At 40.8% G+C, this 21,582-nt stretch overlaps 1 protein-coding gene across 1 annotated transcript; it reads left to right on the top strand.

The window, feature by feature from the left end:
• Nucleotides 1-4,028: 4,028 nt before the first annotated feature.
• On the top strand, nt 4,029-20,479 carry LOC104941498 (inositol hexakisphosphate and diphosphoinositol-pentakisphosphate kinase 1-like). The gene is made up of 19 exons (XM_010766603.1): nt 4,029-4,054; nt 5,270-5,356; nt 5,448-5,523; nt 5,657-5,766; nt 6,709-6,794; nt 6,892-7,017; nt 7,656-7,777; nt 8,448-8,630; nt 11,160-11,301; nt 11,744-11,967; nt 12,456-12,583; nt 12,684-12,798; nt 12,883-12,990; nt 13,513-13,641; nt 13,730-13,870; nt 14,145-14,238; nt 15,669-15,794; nt 17,554-17,616; nt 19,959-20,479. The coding sequence occupies exons 1-19, from the start codon at nt 4,029-4,031 to the stop codon at nt 20,102-20,104; spliced, it is 2,232 nt and encodes a 743-aa protein (XP_010764905.1). The 3' UTR covers nt 20,105-20,479.
• The last annotated feature ends 1,103 nt before the right edge of the window (nt 20,480-21,582 follow it).

The following is a 21,582-nucleotide window of genomic DNA, read 5'->3' on the forward strand; positions in this document are numbered from 1 at the left end:
TGAAGAATCTAACACCAGTCAACCATGATACAGTAATTAATTAACTACTTCCTGTTTAATCTAATTAAACAGGTTGTCAGCGCGAGAGCTCAGCCTTGAGACTTTCATCACTCACCTTTTCTTGGATCCAGCCCCACAAAGTTTGACTTGTATATAATTAGACAGGTGTAGCCATTCTGATTGCTTTTTCTTCACATTAATTAGCGGTGGATAATTAGTTAAAACGAACACTAATCTGGGTACCAAGGCTCTTTATCTTCTGGAGCCAAGTGAAGTCACGTAACTGTGTGAATAGTTCAAATGCCATAGTCAGCAACACAGCCACCTCTTTTTTTGGGGGGGGGTTGGGGGGGTTATGGCTTTTTATAACTTGAAATGTCAGCTCAATCCAAGCCATTTGTGGCTCACACATGAATGAGTGTTTTTTTTGTTTTTTTTAAAGGCAGATTTAGGTCAGATTTCGAAATATTCATAATGACAAGTGAACATTTTTGGATACATTTTCCTCCTTCTCACCGATAGCAGCAAAGGTTCAAATAGCAATTATGCAGTTTCAACAGACATTGTGCAGCTTTTATGCATAATCCCCCGAGTATGTAATTGGAGATGTCAGAACATGTTATTGTAATGAAGGTTTCCCGTGGGAGAAGAGCTTACTCAGGTGCCAATGAGACCAGAACAAATATAATGTAACTTTCATTTTTCAGACCTACCAATTGATTTTCCATTAGGTATTATTTGGTGGCCCTGAAGTGCAAGTCAAAATAACATTTCGCAAAACACTACAGCATTTCACAAAACACCACACCATTTCACAAAACGCCTTTCGGGAGAACACTTCTTGTTTGTGATTGGACACAGCCAGCCAGAGAAGCACTGCTGTTATTGGTTGTTTTTGCTGCCAGTCAAGAAAGTATGCTTCGTGATTGGTCAGCACCCGACAGCGCAACATGTCCCAAAAACATCAGCTGTTAGCTTTTAGCACACCACAGCTCCTCATATCTGTTCAGAAACTGGACACAAGTTAAACATGAACAAACCACAGACTGTCTATGTCATGGTGAATACAGTTGCTGCTTTATTTATGTCTGTATGCCATTGTTATGAGTTTGGACGGAGCAGCTACAGGTTGGTTTATCCTGATCGATCCGGTCTCCATTCAGAAAACATGCATTTTAAAAGGTCTTTCGCCTGCCGTCTTGTCTGCACACTTGTCAGAGCATTAATTCATGATTTTTACTAACTATCAGTGTGTTGTTACTTCGGCATCATTTTGAAACGTGTATTACAATTAAATCACGGTAAAATATGTTCATTTTGTTGTAGCCTACCATAGTATTTACATGGATATAAGCCCCCTATGATAATAGGAAGAAAGAGGAGCAAGAGAAAGAGAGATATATATAGAATACTTTAATAAGTATAGAAAATATGCAACCCGGTATCACGGCAAGACGTGAACATGTGACGATTTACCATGCTGGGAGACGTGAAGATGTCACAATTTCGTCCCTTCAAACGTGACAGTTACACTGTATTGTTAACATGGCCCAAATACCTGGAAATTCCAAGCAAATGCTGTAACACGACGGTCGGTTGTTATTGTCAATATTAATATAATAATGATTTATTTTTTAATAGTCACACTCGATTTCGCCGATTTTTCTTGTTTCCCCAGCTGGTCGACACCTCTTTTAGCAGAAACAAAGGCTACATTAATGTATTAAATCGATGTTAATCCATGTGTGCGGTTGTTGAATTAACGGACGTGACGTTGTGCGATTGCGTTGAGAGGCAAAAACTTGGCTTCATGTTAATTTACAAACTCTTCAACTAGAACCGTAGTTATATTTAAAGAGCATCTTTCAGGTTTTTTTTTTTTCTACATTTATGCTTAAACTTGCTTGAAAATTACAATTAAAAAAGTGAATGTAGGATTTGATATGTTTTACGAGACATAAGGGCAGGAATTCAGAGGGAAAGGAGCAATTTTGAGCTCTGCTCTTAAAAAACTGCTTTTTTTTAAGGTCATACGTCAAACGCGTCATATTACATAACAAAGGGTAAACATCTCCGCTCTCTGACCGCGGGTATAGTTAGTAGTTGCGTTGAGTTGAGCGGTTGTGTTTTAGTGAGCTGGTATTTTTCGGTAGTTTTACATTGTATTTCACCATTTGTAATCATGGTGCAGTATTGTGTTTGTGCAGGTTGCACAAATACCAGCCTGTCAGGACATCGAGTCCACAGTAAAATGGACCGGAGCTAGCGTTCGTTCCTGGGTGCGTTGTGCATCCACCTCCCTGCAGCACATACTCTCCACAGCTTTATCAGGAAACCGTATTACCCTCCGGTACACGGCACTGTAAGACGTAGTGTGAAGTTGCATTATGTAACGCTGTGGTGGCTGTACTGCTCCAGCCGTCTCCTTTGTGTTTGTTTGTTTCCCCCTGTCTGTGTTGTTTGTGTGTGCGTGGTGGCTGTCACTCCTGGCTCCCGGCTCAACCTCCACTCACCTGCTGCAATCAGCTGTGCACCCTCCCCGACTACACACCTGCTTTCCATCAAGCCATTTACAACGACATATCAACGGAGGCTCCACAACCTTTCTCCGCCAGATCGTCAGAGTATCAGCCGTATCTCGCGTCTCTCCTCCGGTTACACAGCACCGTAGTGTGGAGTTGCATTAGGTAACGCGAGATACGGCTGATACTTGCGCATTAGTTTCTGTTATGGATCAGTATCAACAGTCCTGCCAGTAACGTTACTATATTATCAATGCTACTTTAGTTATAGCCTGATATATGATAGCTAACTTTACAATGTTGTGATGTGACGTTAGCTAACATTCTGTAGCTAACGCCGGTCACTCACCAAGATAGCTGCCCAGTTCTCCTCTGGTTCTCCTCACACCACAGCTCAATTTCTCTCCGATGGCCGTTATTTCTTCTAATCCTTGGCTGCTCCTGGTCTCTTGGACGCCTAGCAGGCTCATAATTATAAGGTTGTGGTCCGTCATATGCATTCGAATATTCATGTTCAACTTCTTCTGTGTCTTCTGTGTCGAAACTAGCTTTGGGATCCATGTTTATTAATACGTTACACCGGCCGCTCTGCCCCTTGTTTCCCCCATGTTACGTCACACGCGGGAGGTCACGTGCCGAGGCTTTTTTATGCGGAAGTGAACATTTCTTACAAAAACGACGCCAGATGTCACTGTAGTGTATATTTCTGTATATTTTTTTGAAAATCTAGTGTATTCATCATTTTCCTACACATTTATTCACAGGTGTCTTTAACCTGGAAGTTGCTCTTTAAAAACATTTTAGAAGGCCTCACGAAATACTTTAATGTAAATTAAAATGTAAATGTGAAGGACTGTGTGTATAACAAAATACATCCTTCAGAAACAATACCGGAAACAGACGTAGGCAAGATCCTTAGCTCGGTGATTTGGATGGTTTAGCCGCAATGCAGGTTGGGATATGGTGTTTATTCAATGTGAAATCCGGATTTTTTTTTTTTAAATAATACTTTATTCCAAATGTGCTTGCTTTTCTCTTTGAAAGTCATCACATAACGGCATTGTAATACACGGTTCGGCTGCATTAAATATTACATATCTGCCGTAGTTCTCTATTTATAGAGCCTTCTAGACAAACAGGAAGAACTTTTTTATTCGGATTTCACGTCGCATAAACACCATATCCCAACATGCATTGCGGCTAAACCATCCAATAACCGAGCTCAGAATCTTGCCTACGTCTGTTTCCGGTATTGTTTTTTTACATTAAAGTATTTTGTGAGGCCTTCTAAAATGTTTTTAAATATAACTACGGCTCTAGTTGAAGAGTTTGTAAATTAACATGAAGCCAAGTTGTTGTCCGTTAATTCCACAACCGCACACATGGACTAACATCGATTTAATACACTGATACCGGGTTGAAAATAGGAAGCAGAAGGACACATAAGAAAGGAGAATGTAGAGAACGGTAGGGAGGGAGGATGGCCAGAGGACAAGATGAGAAGGGATGACAAAAGGAAGCAACGTCAGCCTGTAACTGTAGCCTGTACTGAAAGGCTAGGGAGGAGAAGAGGGGGAAGACAAGAGTGATCAGCCCCGTTATTGGCAAGTTTACGCGTGTTTTCAGCATTAATAAATCTCTCAATTTTCTTGCGAGTCTATAGCAGGTACTTGGAGAGGGTTGTTGATGGTGTGTAGGCAACACCATTATCAACCCAATATCCATTGTAAATGTTATAGGCTTTCTCTCACTACTTTAATAACTAAACGTATGTGTTCTAAATGCAGGGTCATAATAGATCATCATCAAAAGACATCACTCCACTTTTCTACACAATAAAATACAGAAATTGTATTGGCACATGAATTATATATTTTCTTTTATTTCTGTCAAAGACTTTTGAAGCAGCAAGGGCTAACCAGAAACGGCCTTTTTCCTTCATGAATAAATCATCTGAACTTTCACACATGCACACACACAAGAAGTGCACAATGAAATACATACACAGTGAATGTTGTATGTTAACGTCTGTTTCCCAAAAAAATAAAAGATTAAAACAGTAAACGCAGCAACGTTTAACATTTTCTTGTATGACTTATAAATAACCTCAATAAATCCCTCAACAATAAATCACTTTAATACAATTTGTATTCTTTGGGGGACTTTTAGATATTACTTAATACATGACATATTTGATGCGGATATTAATTACCTCGCTTCACATTTATGCTTTGGATTTTAAAGGGCCCATGTCATGGCCATTTCTACTGATCATAATTCCATTGTTGAGGTCTACTAAAATAGATTTATACTGTGCAATTTTCCAAACTCACATTGCTTCCTCATACAGCATCTCTGTAAAGTATGTGTATCTCCAGAGAGATACACATACTTTACAGAGATGCTGTATGAGGAAGCAATGTGAGTTTGGAAAATTGCACAGTATAAATCTATTTTAGTAGACCTCAACAATGGAATTNAGCCTCAAAGGGCGGAGCAGCGAGCCCCGCAACGTTCCGCCAACACAGCACCCAGACCCCACGCAGCATTCTCATCTGTTTGTCATTACTGGTGCTTATGGTTAAAGAGATAACATTGCGTACAGTTTACTAGCTGAACTGCTCGTAACTGAAATTGAAGGATACATTTTTATTTTATTTTATCATTTATTGATATTTCTGTTGCCCTAAGAAGAGCATATTAATTGGATGTTACCGTTGACATCAACTCACTCTTGCACTCTTCAGGATGGAGCTACGCTGTGTCATTGCCGTCATCCGACATGGAGACAGAACGCCCAAACAGAAGATGAAGATGGAAGTTCGCAACCCAATGTAGGTTTCCTGTGTTCCTGTGGTTCCTTTTCAATGAAAAGATATATCAAATATGTTCTGTTAATGAATACTCTGTCTCTCATTCATGCAGGTTCTTTGATCTTTTTGAAAAATATGGAGGCTACAAAACAGGGAAATTAAAGCTGAAGAAGCCAAAGCAACTGCAGGTAACAATAAGTCAGAGAAAGCTGATTTGAGTAGGTTTGACCTCGTAAAGCTTCACCACAAATCTCCCAGCTCCCTGTGGGTGATTAGCTCTGTGTGTGAGAACTCTGACGGCTTGTTGCTCTGACCCAACAGGAGGTGCTGGACATCACACGGCAGTTGTTAGCAGAACTAGGACAGGACAATGACTGCGAGATAGAAGAGAAGAAGTCTAAACTGGAGCAGCTGAAGACTGTTCTGGAAATGTGAGTCAAACAAACTGGGCCACTTTATTAACCATTAAAAACCCTATTTTATATTAATTAATGTCAGCAAGTATAAAAAGTATTCAAAGGGATTTTGTTGGATGAAAACGAATGTTTGTTGTCCACAGCTGTATTGTTATCCCTAGCAGTGGTCTGTTACCGAGTATAAACACCCTCTGAAATGTCCAAATCATTAAGTACCAATCAGACTTGAGTATTCAATTGAGTATTTGTGTAAAACAAAATGATGAAGTGATTTGGTATTAATTTGGTTATATGCATAGTTGCATGTTCTGGTGCTCTGCTTCCTTTTGCGTTAAAGTGGTTGGAAGAGAGTTTCCTAAGTTTGTCTTTGGCTTCCTTCCCTGCCTATTATGACAAATGAGTTTGTAAAAGGTCACCATCTGCCATACACAACTTTCAAGAGCCTTTGATGTGCAGTGAGTTACGGCTGCAGTGTTTGTCCTGTTAACAGAGCAGTAGAAACATTGGGGTTATTGTCTTCATGTAACCTTTTTAAAGGCTCAGATTGTCATGGCACATACAAATGCACAACTTCAGTCATGTATTCTTCAAAAAAGGTATCTAAAGATATTGTTTTTCTCAGCTCAATATGGAAGATCGTCGTTATGTCCGTGTTGTGATTGTCCTTGAGCTAATCTCACAAGTTACTGAACTCATCAGCCTAATATCTTGTGCACATGTATGACTGCTTAAGGACCTGTAAAACCTTTCTAGTATTGTGATAAGGGATTACCAGCCTGTAACTGCACGTCCTGTTTCTTAGTCAACATCACATTGTTAGTGGTCGTCATTTCTATTAGCAATGGCAATTTACTAAAGATGATTTTGTTATTGTAGGTAGAAGAAGTAATACAATCATGTTTATCTATCCAAGCTTAATTTTGTAATGAACCTATTTCTATTTCCTTGCTTATTAAGGTACGGCCACTTCTCAGGTATCAACAGGAAAGTGCAACTAACTTACTTGCCCCATGGGCAGCCCAAAACCTCAAGTGAGGAAGAAGGTAGGAAGAAATCAGGGCACATTTTTCAAAATATGATGCTTTCAAGCTAAAACGGGCCAAAATGCTGAATACTGGGTCCTTTTGATTGCATTTTCAGATACGCGTAAGGAGGGTGCATCTCTGCTGCTGGTGCTGAAGTGGGGGGGAGAGCTGACTCCTGCTGGCAGAGTCCAGGCTGAGGAGCTGGGCAGGGCCTTCCGCTGTATGTACCCCGGGGGTCAAGGTGAGACACATGGCTTGTTTTCCTACTGGAAAGAAAGGTTACGTGGTATTTAATTCTGCTAGATTTCAATGAAAAGAACACCTTTGACCACCTCCTCATGTTTGTCGAAGTGTTTCTTGGCAAAACACTTAACCTCAAACTGTTCCTGTAGGCAAGTCTGTGGTATTGAGTGTATGTAAGTCGCTTTAAAGACACATTCCCCCCCTGCCCCCTTTTGTTTACTTCCGTAACATAATAACATCACTACGTAACACTTGGCTGTAAAGAAAAGAGAGGAGGGGGAGAGAAAGACAGTTGAAGCATTTAGTAAAGGTATTCCAGGGTCTTTCGCCAAAGAACATGAGATGTTAGGACTGGGATGTAAACAAAGGAACCTGGACAAGGAAAGTGTCCCTCTTCATTAAAGCAGAGCAAATAATCACAGGAAAATTTAGCCCATTACCGAGGGGTCACGGGTTTAAAAAAAACGTATTTTCTTAAGATCCTAGGTGGGAGTTATTTCCTACCAAGGTGGGGTCATCTTTTCAGTAACTGTGCTAATTACTCACAAAAATGCAGATAGTTTACAGTGACTTTTACACCAGCAAGGTCTGTGTCTGTTTACTCATGTTATTGTTGTCTTCAATGTGTTTCTGTAGGAGACTATGCTGGATTCCCAGGCTGTGGGTTACTGCGGTTACACAGCACCTACAGACACGACCTGAAGATATACGCGTCCGATGAAGGCCGGGTGCAGATGACGGCCGCTGCTTTTGCAAAGGTGTGCAGAATTCCAGGACTCTTTGACAGCTCCATACAAAATAGACATTTCATCACTGTTGCTAGGTGTCAGCGTTGATACAAAAAATAAATAATGCCTTTTGTAATTACCTTTAAGCTGTTACTTTTTTCATACAGAGATACGTTATATGATATTGTCCTCAGCTGTGTGAGTCTAGAATGGAAAAGAAAGTAGGTAAAACAAGCTGGAGTCAACATCTCGGTTGAATAGAAATAAAACAGCACGGAGGAAACAGGAAACAGGAAAGGAGAGATATTTTCAGAAGAAAGCAAGTGTTCTACAAAGTACAGCAAACTTTTAGACAATTCATTTTTGCCTTTTAGAGATTAACTTTTCTTTTTATGACAATGGACCGCTGAGTACCATTAGCTGTTGATTGGTAAACTAAACTGTCACATATTATTTGCAAAATAAGTGTGACTGTATATTTTTGTAGTGGAGAAATAAATGTCAAAATCAGTCGTGTTGCAAAATATCAGTGATTTCTTTCTTTGTCCCAGTAAAACAGCTCATGCTATTTGTGAGATATCAAAGTATTGGCCACCCTGTGAAAAACCAAAAGATCTAATTATCATGTTTGCATCAAAGATGTTGCCAAAACAAATCACCACAGATTACCACCTCATTGTGTCTGTGTGTGTGTGAGCAGGGTCTGCTGGCGCTGGAGGGGGAGCTGACACCCATCCTGGTACAGATGGTGAAGAGCGCCAACATGAACGGGCTGCTAGACAACGACAGTGACTCGCTGAGCAGCTGCCAGCACCGCGTCAAGGCCCGACTGCACGACATCCTGCAGAAGGACAGGGACTTCAACGAGGAGGACTTCGACAGGGTGATTACATTAAAGAGGCCCTATTAGGCTTTTTTCCCTTTCCTGTAGTCGGTTATATATGTTTTCTGCATGTAAATGCTTAGGGGCGGGACATCTCTAAGCAGTCGACCAATCTCAACAGAACCAGCCAGCTAACCAATCAGAGCAGACTGAGCTCTGGTTTCAGACAGAGGGCGAAAAGAGGTGCTGCATCACAGGCAGTATGAGAAAAATGAAGAGATTCTTTAACATTAGAGTATGGAATAATGTCACAGTAGAGCAGTGCTTCTCAAAGTGTGGTCCCCGGACCACTGGTGGTCCATGAGCGCCCCACTGGTGGTCCATGAGCGCCCCACTGGTGGTCCGTGAGTGCCCCCTAGTGGCCCGTGAGTATATTGGTAAAATTTCACATTTGAAATAAATTTATTTATTTAAGTTTTCCGCACTCTCGTGGGAATATCTCCGCAATGGAGCGAGCTTAAGTTTCACTTTCAATTGCATGATATAGCTCAGATAACACCTTCATTACACATGTTGCCACTTGTTTGTACCATTTTCAGGCGATTTGTAAAAAACAATGTGTTTTTGGATATTTGTGGAGTTAGGTGATCCACGAGTGTTTTTTTATTGGTTAAGTGGTCCTTGGTATGAAAATGTTTGAGAAACACTGCAGTAGAGGCACAACATACAAATATGTAGGGATGGGTATCGTTAAGGTTTTAACGGTACTACTACTTTTATTGATTCCGCTTATCGGTCCGGTCTTTTAACGGTACTTTTATCGGTTCTTTTGGAGAAAAAAATAAGGTAAACTAACTAAACAAATTGTGAACAAAACTAACAAAATAAATAACTCAGTTACCTCTAATCATTAACCCATATTTGTATAATTGAGTTAACTCTGTGTTGCTGCTAGCATACATAACACCTGACGTGGAAAAGTTACTCGTGGATGGAGCTACTAGAAAGACAGTTGAACCCGGTGCATTCCTCCGTCTGAATGTGGTGCACTTTTGCTAAATGTTTAGACAAATTGCTTGTGTTACCGCCCTTACATGCTAAACTCTTATTGCACTTTTGGTAACGAGCATTGAGACGGGTAAAGTTTAACCACACCTCGGATCGCGTTCTCTCCGCCGTCTCCTCCGTGTGTGTGTGTTTCTGCATGTAGCAGCTAAGTGTGTGTAAACTGCCCCGCCCCCTCGCAAGCAGGCGGGGGAGAAAGATCGAAAATACTAAAAATAATCATAGAAGCATTTTTGCAGTCTTTTTGCATGTTAGAAACTGAGTTGGCGACACTAAAACTGCAATATAATGTTTGTGTAGCAATAATACACATGACATATATTTTTTACATGTCTCCAGTACCGATAAAAAGACCGCTAACGTCGGAGCTTAATGGTACCACGGTCTTTAATAATTCAGCCCCGGGGCCCGTTTAATACCGGGGCTCCGTACCCATCCCTACAAATATGAAACCTGAAAATTAGCATAAAATGTCCTCTTACAATTTCATTGAATTTAGCTGACGCTTTTATCGAAAGCGTATTACATTAAGTGGATTCAGAAATGATAACTATTATTTGTCAAGGTTAAACCGCTGGGTCTTTATTCTGCGAGCTCGTTCCACCACTTTGCAGCTAGGATAGCAAACAGGCGTGTTTTTGTTGATAACAAACTGTGTACAACACCCTTAGCTGACTGCTTTATGTGCGCCTGACAAGGTAGGGAGGAAAACAACATTGAGAAACACTGTCGTATTAAACTGCAGACTTGTGTGTGCAGCCTGTTGTTTTGAAATAGGAAGCGCATGTGATGTCTTGCGCCATTTGTCATTTCCTTTTTTTGTGGCTAGTTTCAGCTTAATTACAATAATTAACAAACGCAGCTAAGAGTTCAGTCTGTAGATCATAGAGAGGCAAGGGCCGAGATGTTCTTCTTTTGTAAGTAGGAAAAAACTGGGACACATGGGACGGCTGTCCGTGCCAGTAATTCTTGGGATAACCAATGTTGAACCAGATAACCAAGGCGTGATACCTTTCTTTAAATATATGTTGTTCTAATACCCAGCTCACTGGGGAAATTCTAGCTGCAGTGAATTCATTTCATTGCAAAGGTTGATCCGCTCACAGACTCGTGTTGTGGTTATACTTGGATGCAAACATGTTTGTGTGCTTGTCAAAAATCTTTCCGGTACAGCTACTCCTCCAAAAGTGTTTCTTCAAATAGTAATGTGATCTCACTTAACTTCAACTACAAATTAGAGAATGTATTTTGACTAATGTCTCCCACAGTACTAGTTAGAATGAGAGAATAATACTAAGAGACAACCTGATTGTCTGTGACCAAATCTCCTTTGATCATTCAGAAGGTCAATGACCTGGTCTTGAGCTAACTTTTAAGCATTCATTATATTTCCTAATTTTGTTCTATTATATCAATTAACAAAGGTTTAGCAGCCTTGCACTTATAAGGTCAGCATCTGTTCTGTTTGATTTCATTAAATACCTTTTTGTGCTTTTTTTTTTTCATTTGGTGTGCATGTGACAGCTGGCCCCAACCTGTACTTCTTCTGTGGTGAATTCAATGAAGATTGTGGAGAACCCTGTGGCCACATGTGACCAGGTCTACGCCCTCATTCAGAGTCTCACCTCGCAGATCCGCAAAAGGATGGAGGACCCCAAGTCAGCTGGTGAGCAAAAATCTGCCATAAATAGAGCTTTTAGAGTATATAGGGTTTTTTTTTTTAACTACTTTAACAGATGTTGAAATCCACTTGGATCCGTCTTCATTTTCTTGAAATGTTGTACACTATTATCTTTTTTAATTTACACACAGTACCTATTGCACGTCTCTCCATCCTGGGAGAGGGAGCCCTCTTCTGTTGCTCTCCCAGAGTGTTGAATGCTGTACGCAATGAAAAGCACCCTGAGGCAAATGTGTAATTCGTCATATTGGGCTATATAAATACAAATTGATTGATGTATAGATGAACGGTTTTCTTTTGTTTAAGGTGATGCCTTAAAAAGTATTTGCAGGATAACTCTCATCGATAGAAACACATTTCTATCAAAATGAAATAGAGTTTGGTTTATAATGCAATGCCAATGATCTTCTTTCTCTCCCTTCACCAGACCTGCAGCTGTACCACAGTGAGACTCTGGAGCTGATGCTGCAGCGCTGGTCCAAACTCGAGAGAGATTTCCGCATGAAGAACGGCCGCTACGACATCAGTAAAATCCCAGACATCTACGACTGTGTGAAGTACGACGTTATCCACAACGCCACTCTGGGCCTGGAGGACACACTGGAGCTGTTCAGACTGTCTCGAGCTTTGGCCGACATCGTCATCCCACAGGTGAGAGAGGAGGGAGGGGGGTGAAGGACCAGCTGGGGAGGAGACGGTTCTATATCTGGGGGGTTTGAGATTTTCTCAGAAAAATAAAATCACAGTAAATTAACTAACTCTAAAAATCTCGAATAAAGCCTTTATTGCTAATAATAATGCATAACGCTTTATAAATCTCATGTATTTATTATTACGTTTTTTTATTTATTTTACTTCTGTCAAAGCTTGTCTGTTTCAAATTCTTTCAAATGTAAAAGGCACACATAAGAATGAAGTTGCTATGCGAAACAAAAGTCGAAATCCTGGACATATTTATTGTGCGCTGGTCCATGATACTGTTGACATGTTCCTTAGCGTCCCCCTTGACTTCTTTAAGACCACTGATCTTGCTCCATATAACGTGATGCAAGGAATTTACACTCAAAAATGATTTAAGGTATTATCTTTTCAGCAGCTGTGTAGCGTTTTTTTAATCAAATGAGTGTTTATTTTTGCAGGAATATGGCATAAATAGAGTGGAGAAGTTGGACATAGCATACACCCACTGCCTCCCACTGGTCAGAAAGATCCAGCTCGACCTGCAGAGGACCCACGAGGACGAGTCTGTCAACAAGCTGCACCCTCTGTGAGTGCATTCTTTAAATTGATGGCTGTTTAGATGGCTGCAAAGTGTTTTGAATGACTGATATTTTGAAGCATCTAGTACAATAGCGTTTTGTCTGCAGGTACTCTCGAGGGGTGATGTCTCCTGGGCGCCATGTCAGGACACGTTTGTATTTCACCAGTGAGAGTCACGTCCACTCCCTGCTCAGCATTTTCCGCTACGGTGGCTTGCTCGACGTGAGTAATGAAACATCAATCCTACTGAACTGAAACTGTTTCTAAGATGGGGTAAAAGTGAAAACTAAGGTTTGTTTTCGATAGGAGGAGAACGACCAGCAGTGGAAGCGTGCCATGGATTACCTCAGCGCCGTCTCTGAACTCAACTACATGACTCAGATTGTCATCATGCTGTATGAGGACAACAATAAGGTAATGTTTTTGTTGGTTTGTTTATCATGTTTTATTATCTATAGCCATAATGGCACAACATTGTATCTTTCTGGTATCTCCAATTTGTCCGTCCGTCTGTGTGTGCGTGAATACATTTGTATTTGTTTTAAAAATATAAATAAAAACTAAAAGGTCAACCCAGATTTGAAACCTTCTCAACTTGTTTTATTATCCGAAGGTTTTTGATATAATGTCATTTTTTTAAATGCAAGGAAAGTAAAAATGGAAGTTTTTGGAAGAGTAAGGTCATTTGAAACTATTGCACCAGTGCTAACAATGTTTTGGCTTATTTGAAGCGAATTTACCTGCAATTTCTTCCTTTTCTGGTCTTCATGATTTATTTATTTATTTATTTTAAAAGGCTAGTTTTTGTATGGCTGTTGTAAATGTTAACCAAATTAAACACATCATAACAAATGTAATTCAATTGGTTTATCATATTTAAATCTGTAGAAAAGCACATAAAGACCATATTTCTAATATGGCTGTCCCGCCCAATAGGATCTGGCCTCTGAGGAACGCTTCCATGTGGAGCTTCACTTCAGCCCCGGTGTGAAAGGCGTGGAGGAGGAGGAGAACGCACCGACCGGCTTCGGCTTCAGGCCCGCTTCTGCAGAGGTAGCCCGGCAGGTAGTATCCTGTTGAAGTGTTCTTTCTGTGTTTCAGTTCAGCAGATAGCAGCATGCGTATGCTCTCCTTATTCTCTCTGAACACACAGAACGGGCAGAAGCAGACGGATCCCGGCAGCCTGGAGGACCTCTCGCGAGATGAGACTGACCGCGCCGTGCCGCTGTCTGAGCCAATCACCATTCAGAGGAAGTCCCCACTCATACGCAATCATAAGACAGGATCCATGGAGGTGATGCAGACTCATCCACCTAGACACCTAAGAAGCAGACTCTTTTCACCAGAAGCTGAAATCAGTTTCTTTAATGTTAGACTTGAGGAGTTATGGCTATAAAAGCTACTATCAAAGATCAATCACTAATCTGGTCAACTCTAAGCTATGTATTTGTTTAGATTTGTTAAAGGGGTGTGTGTGTGTGTGTGTGTGTGTGTGTGTGTGTGTGTGTGTGTGTGTGTGTGTGTGTGTGTGTGTGTGCGTGCGTGCGTGCGTGCGTGCGTCCTACCAGGTTCTGTCAGAGACATCTTCCTCCAAAGTAGGCAGTTATCGCCTCTTCTCGTTATGCTCACGTCAATCCCCCGAGATGAAGCAAAGTGGATTAGGTAAGTGTATTAATACACTGTTTCCATGGCAACTGTTTGTAGATGGCTGTGGGAATTGTATTAAAGGGATGGGGACGGGCAGACCGATTTCATTTGAGAACTTTTGATCTGGGAGGGTGCTAACACTAACGGTAATTTTTAGGGTGGTCACAATGCGATTTTCTATTTAAACCTTTTTCTATTCTATGGTATAGATTTGTAAAGATCAACAGATCACTGAACTATGTACATTTACATTTTCACGCACCCTTATGTTGTACGTTATCAAATGTGTAGTTGATATTCAATTTAGAATCAAAGTTGTGACACCCCTAATAATCTAAGACCTAAAAGAGGTCTGTTTTCACTGTGTGGGGGGTGCATGTAAGCAGCTGGTGTTTACAGTATGTCTCCACATGGGGATGTATATGTGTCTGCTAATGAATGTGCCTGTCATACTCTCAACATACAATGGAAATGACTAATGGTGCGGTGGCTTAATTTTCAGCCTGTTTTGGGATCTAAATAAGTATTCCATTAAACGTCTTATATCTGACCGTAACAGTTTCGTAAGTACCATGGTCCAGTTTGCTCTTGAATGGGGAATCTCTTTTAAAATGTAACGACCAGCGACAGTGTTCAGATTTTTTATTTTTTATTTTAATGGTCACAATAGGGAAGTTAGTTTTGCGATTTTTTTTTTTAATGTATTTTTCCCCCATTCTATTGACGTGAGTTTAAAGTGATTAGGATCATGAAATATGTGCATCAGTGGCATGATCCGATTATATGCTAAGACGTGTAATTATATTCAGAGTTGAAGTGTCGACATCTATGCAGCTGCGTACAGACAGGCATTACACTGCCGCAGATCCTCAGATCATTTCCCCCCCTTTGACACGCTGCAGTCTCAGCTGTTTAACACATCAGAGATGCATATCACGTTTGGGTGTCAGCCCCTTTTTGAAAGAGATATTTCAGAGGCAACCACTTTTTGGGGTTGCTGTTTTGCACTGCTGTTCAACAGACCCATTGGACTTTAAGATCTAATTCTGTTGCTTTGACCTCTATTTTCTCTTTTCTATGCTGCTCTTTTGTGCTCCTGGTTTGGACTAATGTCAAAAAAGCATCCTGGGAAATGAAGGAAAACAATAACTTAAAGTAAGAGGAAAGGTGGATCGACTTGATTACAAAATGGCACTTAGAAAGTCACAAAGGAAAAGTGAAACATTTCAGGATGCATTTTTCCTTTACCCCCCATTGCCTGCCATAGTGGCTGAACTTTTGTCCAGATGTGGGGACAGATGTTTGTACGAGACGCCTGGTCCTCTTTTGCTTGTCTGTCTCTGTTTCTCTGTCTCTTTTTTCTCTCTGTCTCTCTCTGGATAGTTGTTTTGAGTAACAGCATGATATGTAGTGGTGACTAACCCCCCCACCCCGCCCCCTCGCAGGCTCTCAGTGCGCCGGGCTCTTCAGCACCACTGTCCTAGGTGGGTCCTCTAGCGCCCCTAACCTGCAGGACTACGCACGCGCACATCGCAAAAAATTCTCCTCCGGCAGTCTGTCCTACAAAGACGGTACGTGTTTGAGACCGCGCTCCTTCACAATCCTGCACAGGGCAACAGCAGATCAGTGACAGATACACTTCCTCTTAGTCCTAGCGCGTAGAATAGCCTAAGATTGTGAAACTGGGCACATGAAAATGTCCTGTAGAAATATTTTCTGTAGATTTACTAAGAACTAGAATTGATGTACTGGTTAGATGATGTGATCAATAGCATCAGTAGAACTTTGGATAATACGAATATGCTTTATGAGAGTGAGGATTAAGCAGGAATACACATCATGTATGCCCATACATGTGTTTTCCTCATTTTTATATTTTTTGTTATTTTTTCTTTGAATCCATATTCATTCTAGCCACCAAAACCACTGGATTGTCCATCTTATGCTTTTGTTTTCTCCACTCCACTTTGAGTAAAAATGGGTGTATAGCAGTTTGTATACATGCTGACCAATTTAGACGGAAAAATTTGCCACCAGAGTAGCACAGAGTCGGTGTCTGTAGAGTATTTCAAATCTACGCCTGGTGTGTGGAGTCAGGGGGATCTTTAGCTGAGTTACAGAGACTTCCCTCTTTTATTACGTTCTATTTGTGTACAGCAACTTAGCTGTGCAGTGGAGATCTTACTTTGCGCTTTTAAGTGAGTTTGTTATTAAGATATTTTAGTGAAAGCCATTCATTTTGATTATTTATTTATTTTTTATAAGAACTACTGCATGTATAAAGCAACTATTCATCAGTATGTCTGCGTTCACTTCCCCTCATTCCCCAAATCATGTTTTTCTAGCATGTACCCTGGCTGCACTGACTTCCTATTAGTCTGTTCAGCAATACAACCATGTGTATATCACAGCCAGTAACAATTACTAGGCAAATGACTGCTAGCTGCTGACATTTCAATTCAAGAAACATTTGATAATGATAAAGTGGATAAAGTTGATGTAATAAAGTCTGAATGAATAGCACAAGTCGTACAGCAGTTTTACATGCGCATCATACATTTTTTTTGCAGCCCCTCTGCTGTTGGAGTTAGAAAGCTAGTGCTGTTACTGTGCTCAAACATTATTCAAAAAACGCTTTGAATAATATTGAATGTGAAAAGCAACGGTCGACATTGAACCCAGGGATCTATCATGCTCAGCTCTGATGTTCGCTGTCATGGCGTCCAGGAGGTGTCACTGTGGCATCATGCAGACGTACAGTCGGCTCCTGGTTGTCTCACATGTAGCCTCGCTGCCGGTCTTTGTCATCCATCTTGTTCCACATCCCTCTCAAGAATCAAAGGAAGCACACTAATCTCGATGCAGTCGAGATTCAGAGCATGCTCCTCCGTTAGTGTAGCGTTGGTGTGATTTTCTTTTAAAGTGTTTCCATACAGAAACATCTTAAACCGGGTCAGGTTCCTCAGTTTGTATTGTTGTCTCACTATATGACACAGAGGCGGAACGGAAATGTACTGGGATGTTTTGTCGTGGTTAGAGCTCAAGCGGGGCTGAAAATAGGGGTGGTTTCTTCCAAGTGTTCTAGTCCTCGGTGTGTACTCTTCACCTCCTAAGTTCAAACATTTCATCTTACTCCATTGATGCCCCACAGCCATCTTCAAACATCTTCAGCCATCTCTAACAGTAGCTTCAGGTAGTTCAGGGGATTCTCAAACCCACTCGGTTGTCTAGGTGCTGTTTGACCTTTAGAGAAGAACAGTGAAAGGATACAACATGATGGCACAAGTTACTGTGGCTCCTAGTGATTTTTTTTATTTTTTATTTCCTCAGAGTTGTTGTCAATGCCGGCAGTAAAACGATTTTCTGTGTCGTTTGCAAAGTTTCCGACTAATGGTACGTCTGCTTCCTTCAAGTATTTTTCCACTTCACCTCCCTGTTTCTTGCATGTCTTCAAAAATTTTGTTTTTGACCTTGACCTTTTTTTTCACATGGCACTCCAGCATTCCAGGCATTTTTTTTCTAATGATTCATTTTTTTTATTTATCCATATGCTTTGGACTGTTACTTTCTAACACTACATGACATCCTCTTTCTAACCAGGGTTCCCACTGGTAATCTTTAGAATATCCACAAATTAGAAGACGGGGAATGTCAGCAAATGTTAACACAGACCTCATATTAGTGTAGCAGGAAATATACATCCTAACAGTACTTATACCTGTAATGAGCAGGGAATCATCTGTGATTATCATTCTTTTACTGCCTTTTACCTCATATTTATTATATTCTTAGACTTTCATTTGAACCAAAATACAAATAACCAAACCACAAATAAGGACAAATTACCAATTGTCCTCCATTACAGTAGGAAACAGCTGTGTTTTCTTACCTCTCGTGCCAGTTAACTGCATTCAATTAACATTGGATCATTTTCAATCAGAGACTCTGCATTGGTCAAAAAGCAATTGACTGTTTGTGCTCTGTAGATTTTAATTTTTTTAATATTTTGTACACAAGAGACATGGTTCCTGTAATGGTTTAGGGGATTTAACCAGACAGATTTCCCCCAAAAAATCTATTTCTTGGCTATGTAGAACATAGGATTAATGTTGTTATTCAAGCGTCCAATTGCAGCTTTTATTTGGATATTAGACAATACATTTAACCACCTTTTATTAAATACAGTAAAATATGTGGAATATCTATTATAACGGTTCAGTAAAGTATGTTGTTACAGGGCCAGTAGAAAAAGAAAGTTGAAGGTATAAGTCTGATTTTGAAAAAATGATATAAGCCCCGATTTACTAAATGGATTTATTGGAGGAGCACTTCAATACAGTGGTGCATTGTTGACATATGTTTGTAGGCTGTCTTTAGTGTCTTACTTTATTAAAGTTTGAAGACTTGCAAAAGAGGAAGCAGAAGCCGATAATATGGGTGCGGCTCCGAAGACAATGGATCCTGTTTTTCATACTGACATCACTACGTAACACTTGCGCTTCTTTTGGCTAACGCTCCAACACATTGTACGTGATGAACAATCACAACAGAGCCGGCCGCTAACCAATCGGAGCACACTGGGCTCTGGTTTCAGACAGAGGGTGAAAAGAGGTGCTGCAGCACAGGCAGTACGAGACAAATAAAGAGCTTTTTGAACATTAAAGCATGGAGACATGTCCCAGGAGAGACACTACATACTAATATGAACCTGAAAATGATCAGAATAGGGCTCCTTTCAAATGAAAGAGCCTTCCGATGAAAGTTTGCTTTGAGCCAAGAGTGGGAACCCTGTTTCACATCCCTCATACCATTTTGTTAATTGATCGCCATTACCCAGTAATTAATTTCAATTTTTCTCCAGTGGATGGATGTGTGTGGGTGCATGTGTACACGGTAATTACGTAAATAACACACCTGTTGCCGTCATTGTAGAGGATGTGAGTAAAGCTCATTGTTAAAATGCCACCAACAGCACATTAACACTTATGTGATTATTCTTTCACAACACCACCTCTAATTTGTGGATTGAAGGGTCAATATGGTTCAATCACAGCTGACTCAACAAGGATCAGCTCTTATTGAAAGACAGAGGAAGGGTTAACGCGTTGCTCATCTCATCTCCTGTGACATCCGTCAGTTTTTGTTTTGATCCATTTGCAAACATTCTTTTTTCAATGTTTTCCAATGTGGTGGCCCAGTTTGTTTCAATACTTGAAAAAGAAAAAATAACTGCATTTGTATTGAAGATGTGTAATGACGATGTTTATGGTCTCACTTGTGATGTTTATCTTGATTTTTGATCATTTATTGACTACATTTGTCTGGCAGGAAGAAGGGAAGTCGTAGATGAGATGTTGTTGTGAATATCCCAGCTATTCTGTCCTTTCACTCAATGTGGAAACAAGGACTGGTTTAAATGGATTAAACTTGGTTAGTTTGGGATAGTTGAGCTTTTCGGGTGTCTGCTTTTTGATGAAAGTTGGATCGCTTCCTTTGTTTGCAAATGAAGAGTGTACCAAAGTGGTCTTAACAGGCGAAAATGTTCATCCACAAGTGTTTTTCTGGCGAATGTTCTTGGTGGTCATCTCATTAAACAGAACAAGTGTGAGCACTACAGTGCAAAATGAGCCCAGAAAAGGAACTCTTCCTGTAAGGTAGCACCATGCCAATACAGTCAACGTTACTGCCACACTATTAGTATGTTACTTTTCTCTTACATATATTATTCACCACAGGAACTAAAGATGACACATCGGCCGTAGCAGTGGCTCCACCTGTCTGGTGCACTGCAACAGGTACGACGGCCCCCCGCCCTCTGATGCAGTTTTGTGTTGGCACCAAATGTCCAGCTGCAGCTTTGTGTCGAAGCACAATAAGATGACGACAGTCCTACAACCCTAGATTTAGCTGCACATGTTAAAGCTGCTGCGCTGTTTGTTTGGGGAGGCGGCTACGTTTTATTTTGGGCTACATCGCTTCCTGTAAATGTATTGTGTTGCTTCTTTGTGGGTTCTCATGGATTGGTTTGTATGAAAATTAATTGGAGAGACGGCAGAGGAGCAACTTGTTTTAATTTCAATCGTGTCGTCAAAAGCTTTGCTTAATTTGCTGGATTTTTGTAGCTGAGGTGATTTGCTGCTTCTCCTGATCTTTGGCTGTTTGGCTGCCTCTTCTGTGTACAGCACACACCAGAGGTGTGGACTCGAGTCACATGATTTGGACTCGAGTCAGACTCGAGTCGTCAATTTGATGACTTGAGACTCGACTTGACAAAATCACAAAACACTTGCTACTTGAACACCAATGACTTGGAACTTGACTTGGACTTGAGCCTTCTGACTTGAGGTGACTTGATAATTTAATTCAGGGGTCTCCAACACGCCGATCGCGAGATGCCGCTAGAAGAGCAGACTCCCGTCGGGGAGAGCAGAATCTCCAGCCGCCCAGTCCCTACCGTTCGAAGTTCGGGAGAGTTTCAGGAGTTTGAAACCAGTTTGCTCAGTAATTGTGCTGAGTATACACGAAAAGTGGTTTACATTACTGTAGGTCAGTTTCTCTATTATGAATTATTAGGTTAGACGAGAAAAATAATCAGTGTAATTATTAAATTATTAGTTAATAGGGAGACCGACGGCATTTCATTACAGAAAATAAGATTAAATTCCTCCATAGTCGATATCCGATCCGGATGGCAACTCCCAAACTAAGTCTCCCTCAAAATACGACGTCTAGGGACTACAACCTCGCACGTGGTCCTTACAAATAACAGGTGACACAATGTGTAAAATTCCGCGTGGGGTTAGTATAGAAATACTTCCCTATTACACGTCGCTCCGCCCAGAGATACCCCCTTTTCTTGTGGACTTAGATCCTAGGGAGACGTCCACCATGAAAATCATATAAAACTACGATTATGAAAAATGAAAATAAATGTAAAACTTACGTCCTGAAAAATAACATTGGCTTCTATAAGGATGTGAACCATTGAAAATGAGTTAGATTTGAAGAGGTGGAGACTGTTAATTAGACTCACGTTTTTTTTTTGGACGAAGACTTCCAATAAAAGTAAAAAATGGTTAGGACGTGAGTCGAAACGAAAGAGGTATAGTACTTTACGTCGGTTTAACGACCGAATAAAAAAAGTCAAAAGCGATTAAAGAACTGAAAAAGGCTGCGCGAACGTAAATTTAGCAGAGGGTGATGCAGCGAGACGACGTCAACAGGACACGTGATGTGGACGACACGGGGTGGGCAAGAAGTGTATTACCATACTAGGATCACAGCAGGAGCGTATACTAACCGGCGTACCACCGGGTCGATTTAATTTCTGGGCGGGGCTGGACGTACCTAATGAGTCGT

This window comes from Notothenia coriiceps, unplaced genomic scaffold, assembly GCF_000735185.1.
Source record: "Notothenia coriiceps isolate Sejong01 unplaced genomic scaffold, NC01 NC01_scaffold00003414, whole genome shotgun sequence".
Taxonomy (NCBI): domain Eukaryota; kingdom Metazoa; phylum Chordata; class Actinopteri; order Perciformes; family Nototheniidae; genus Notothenia; species Notothenia coriiceps.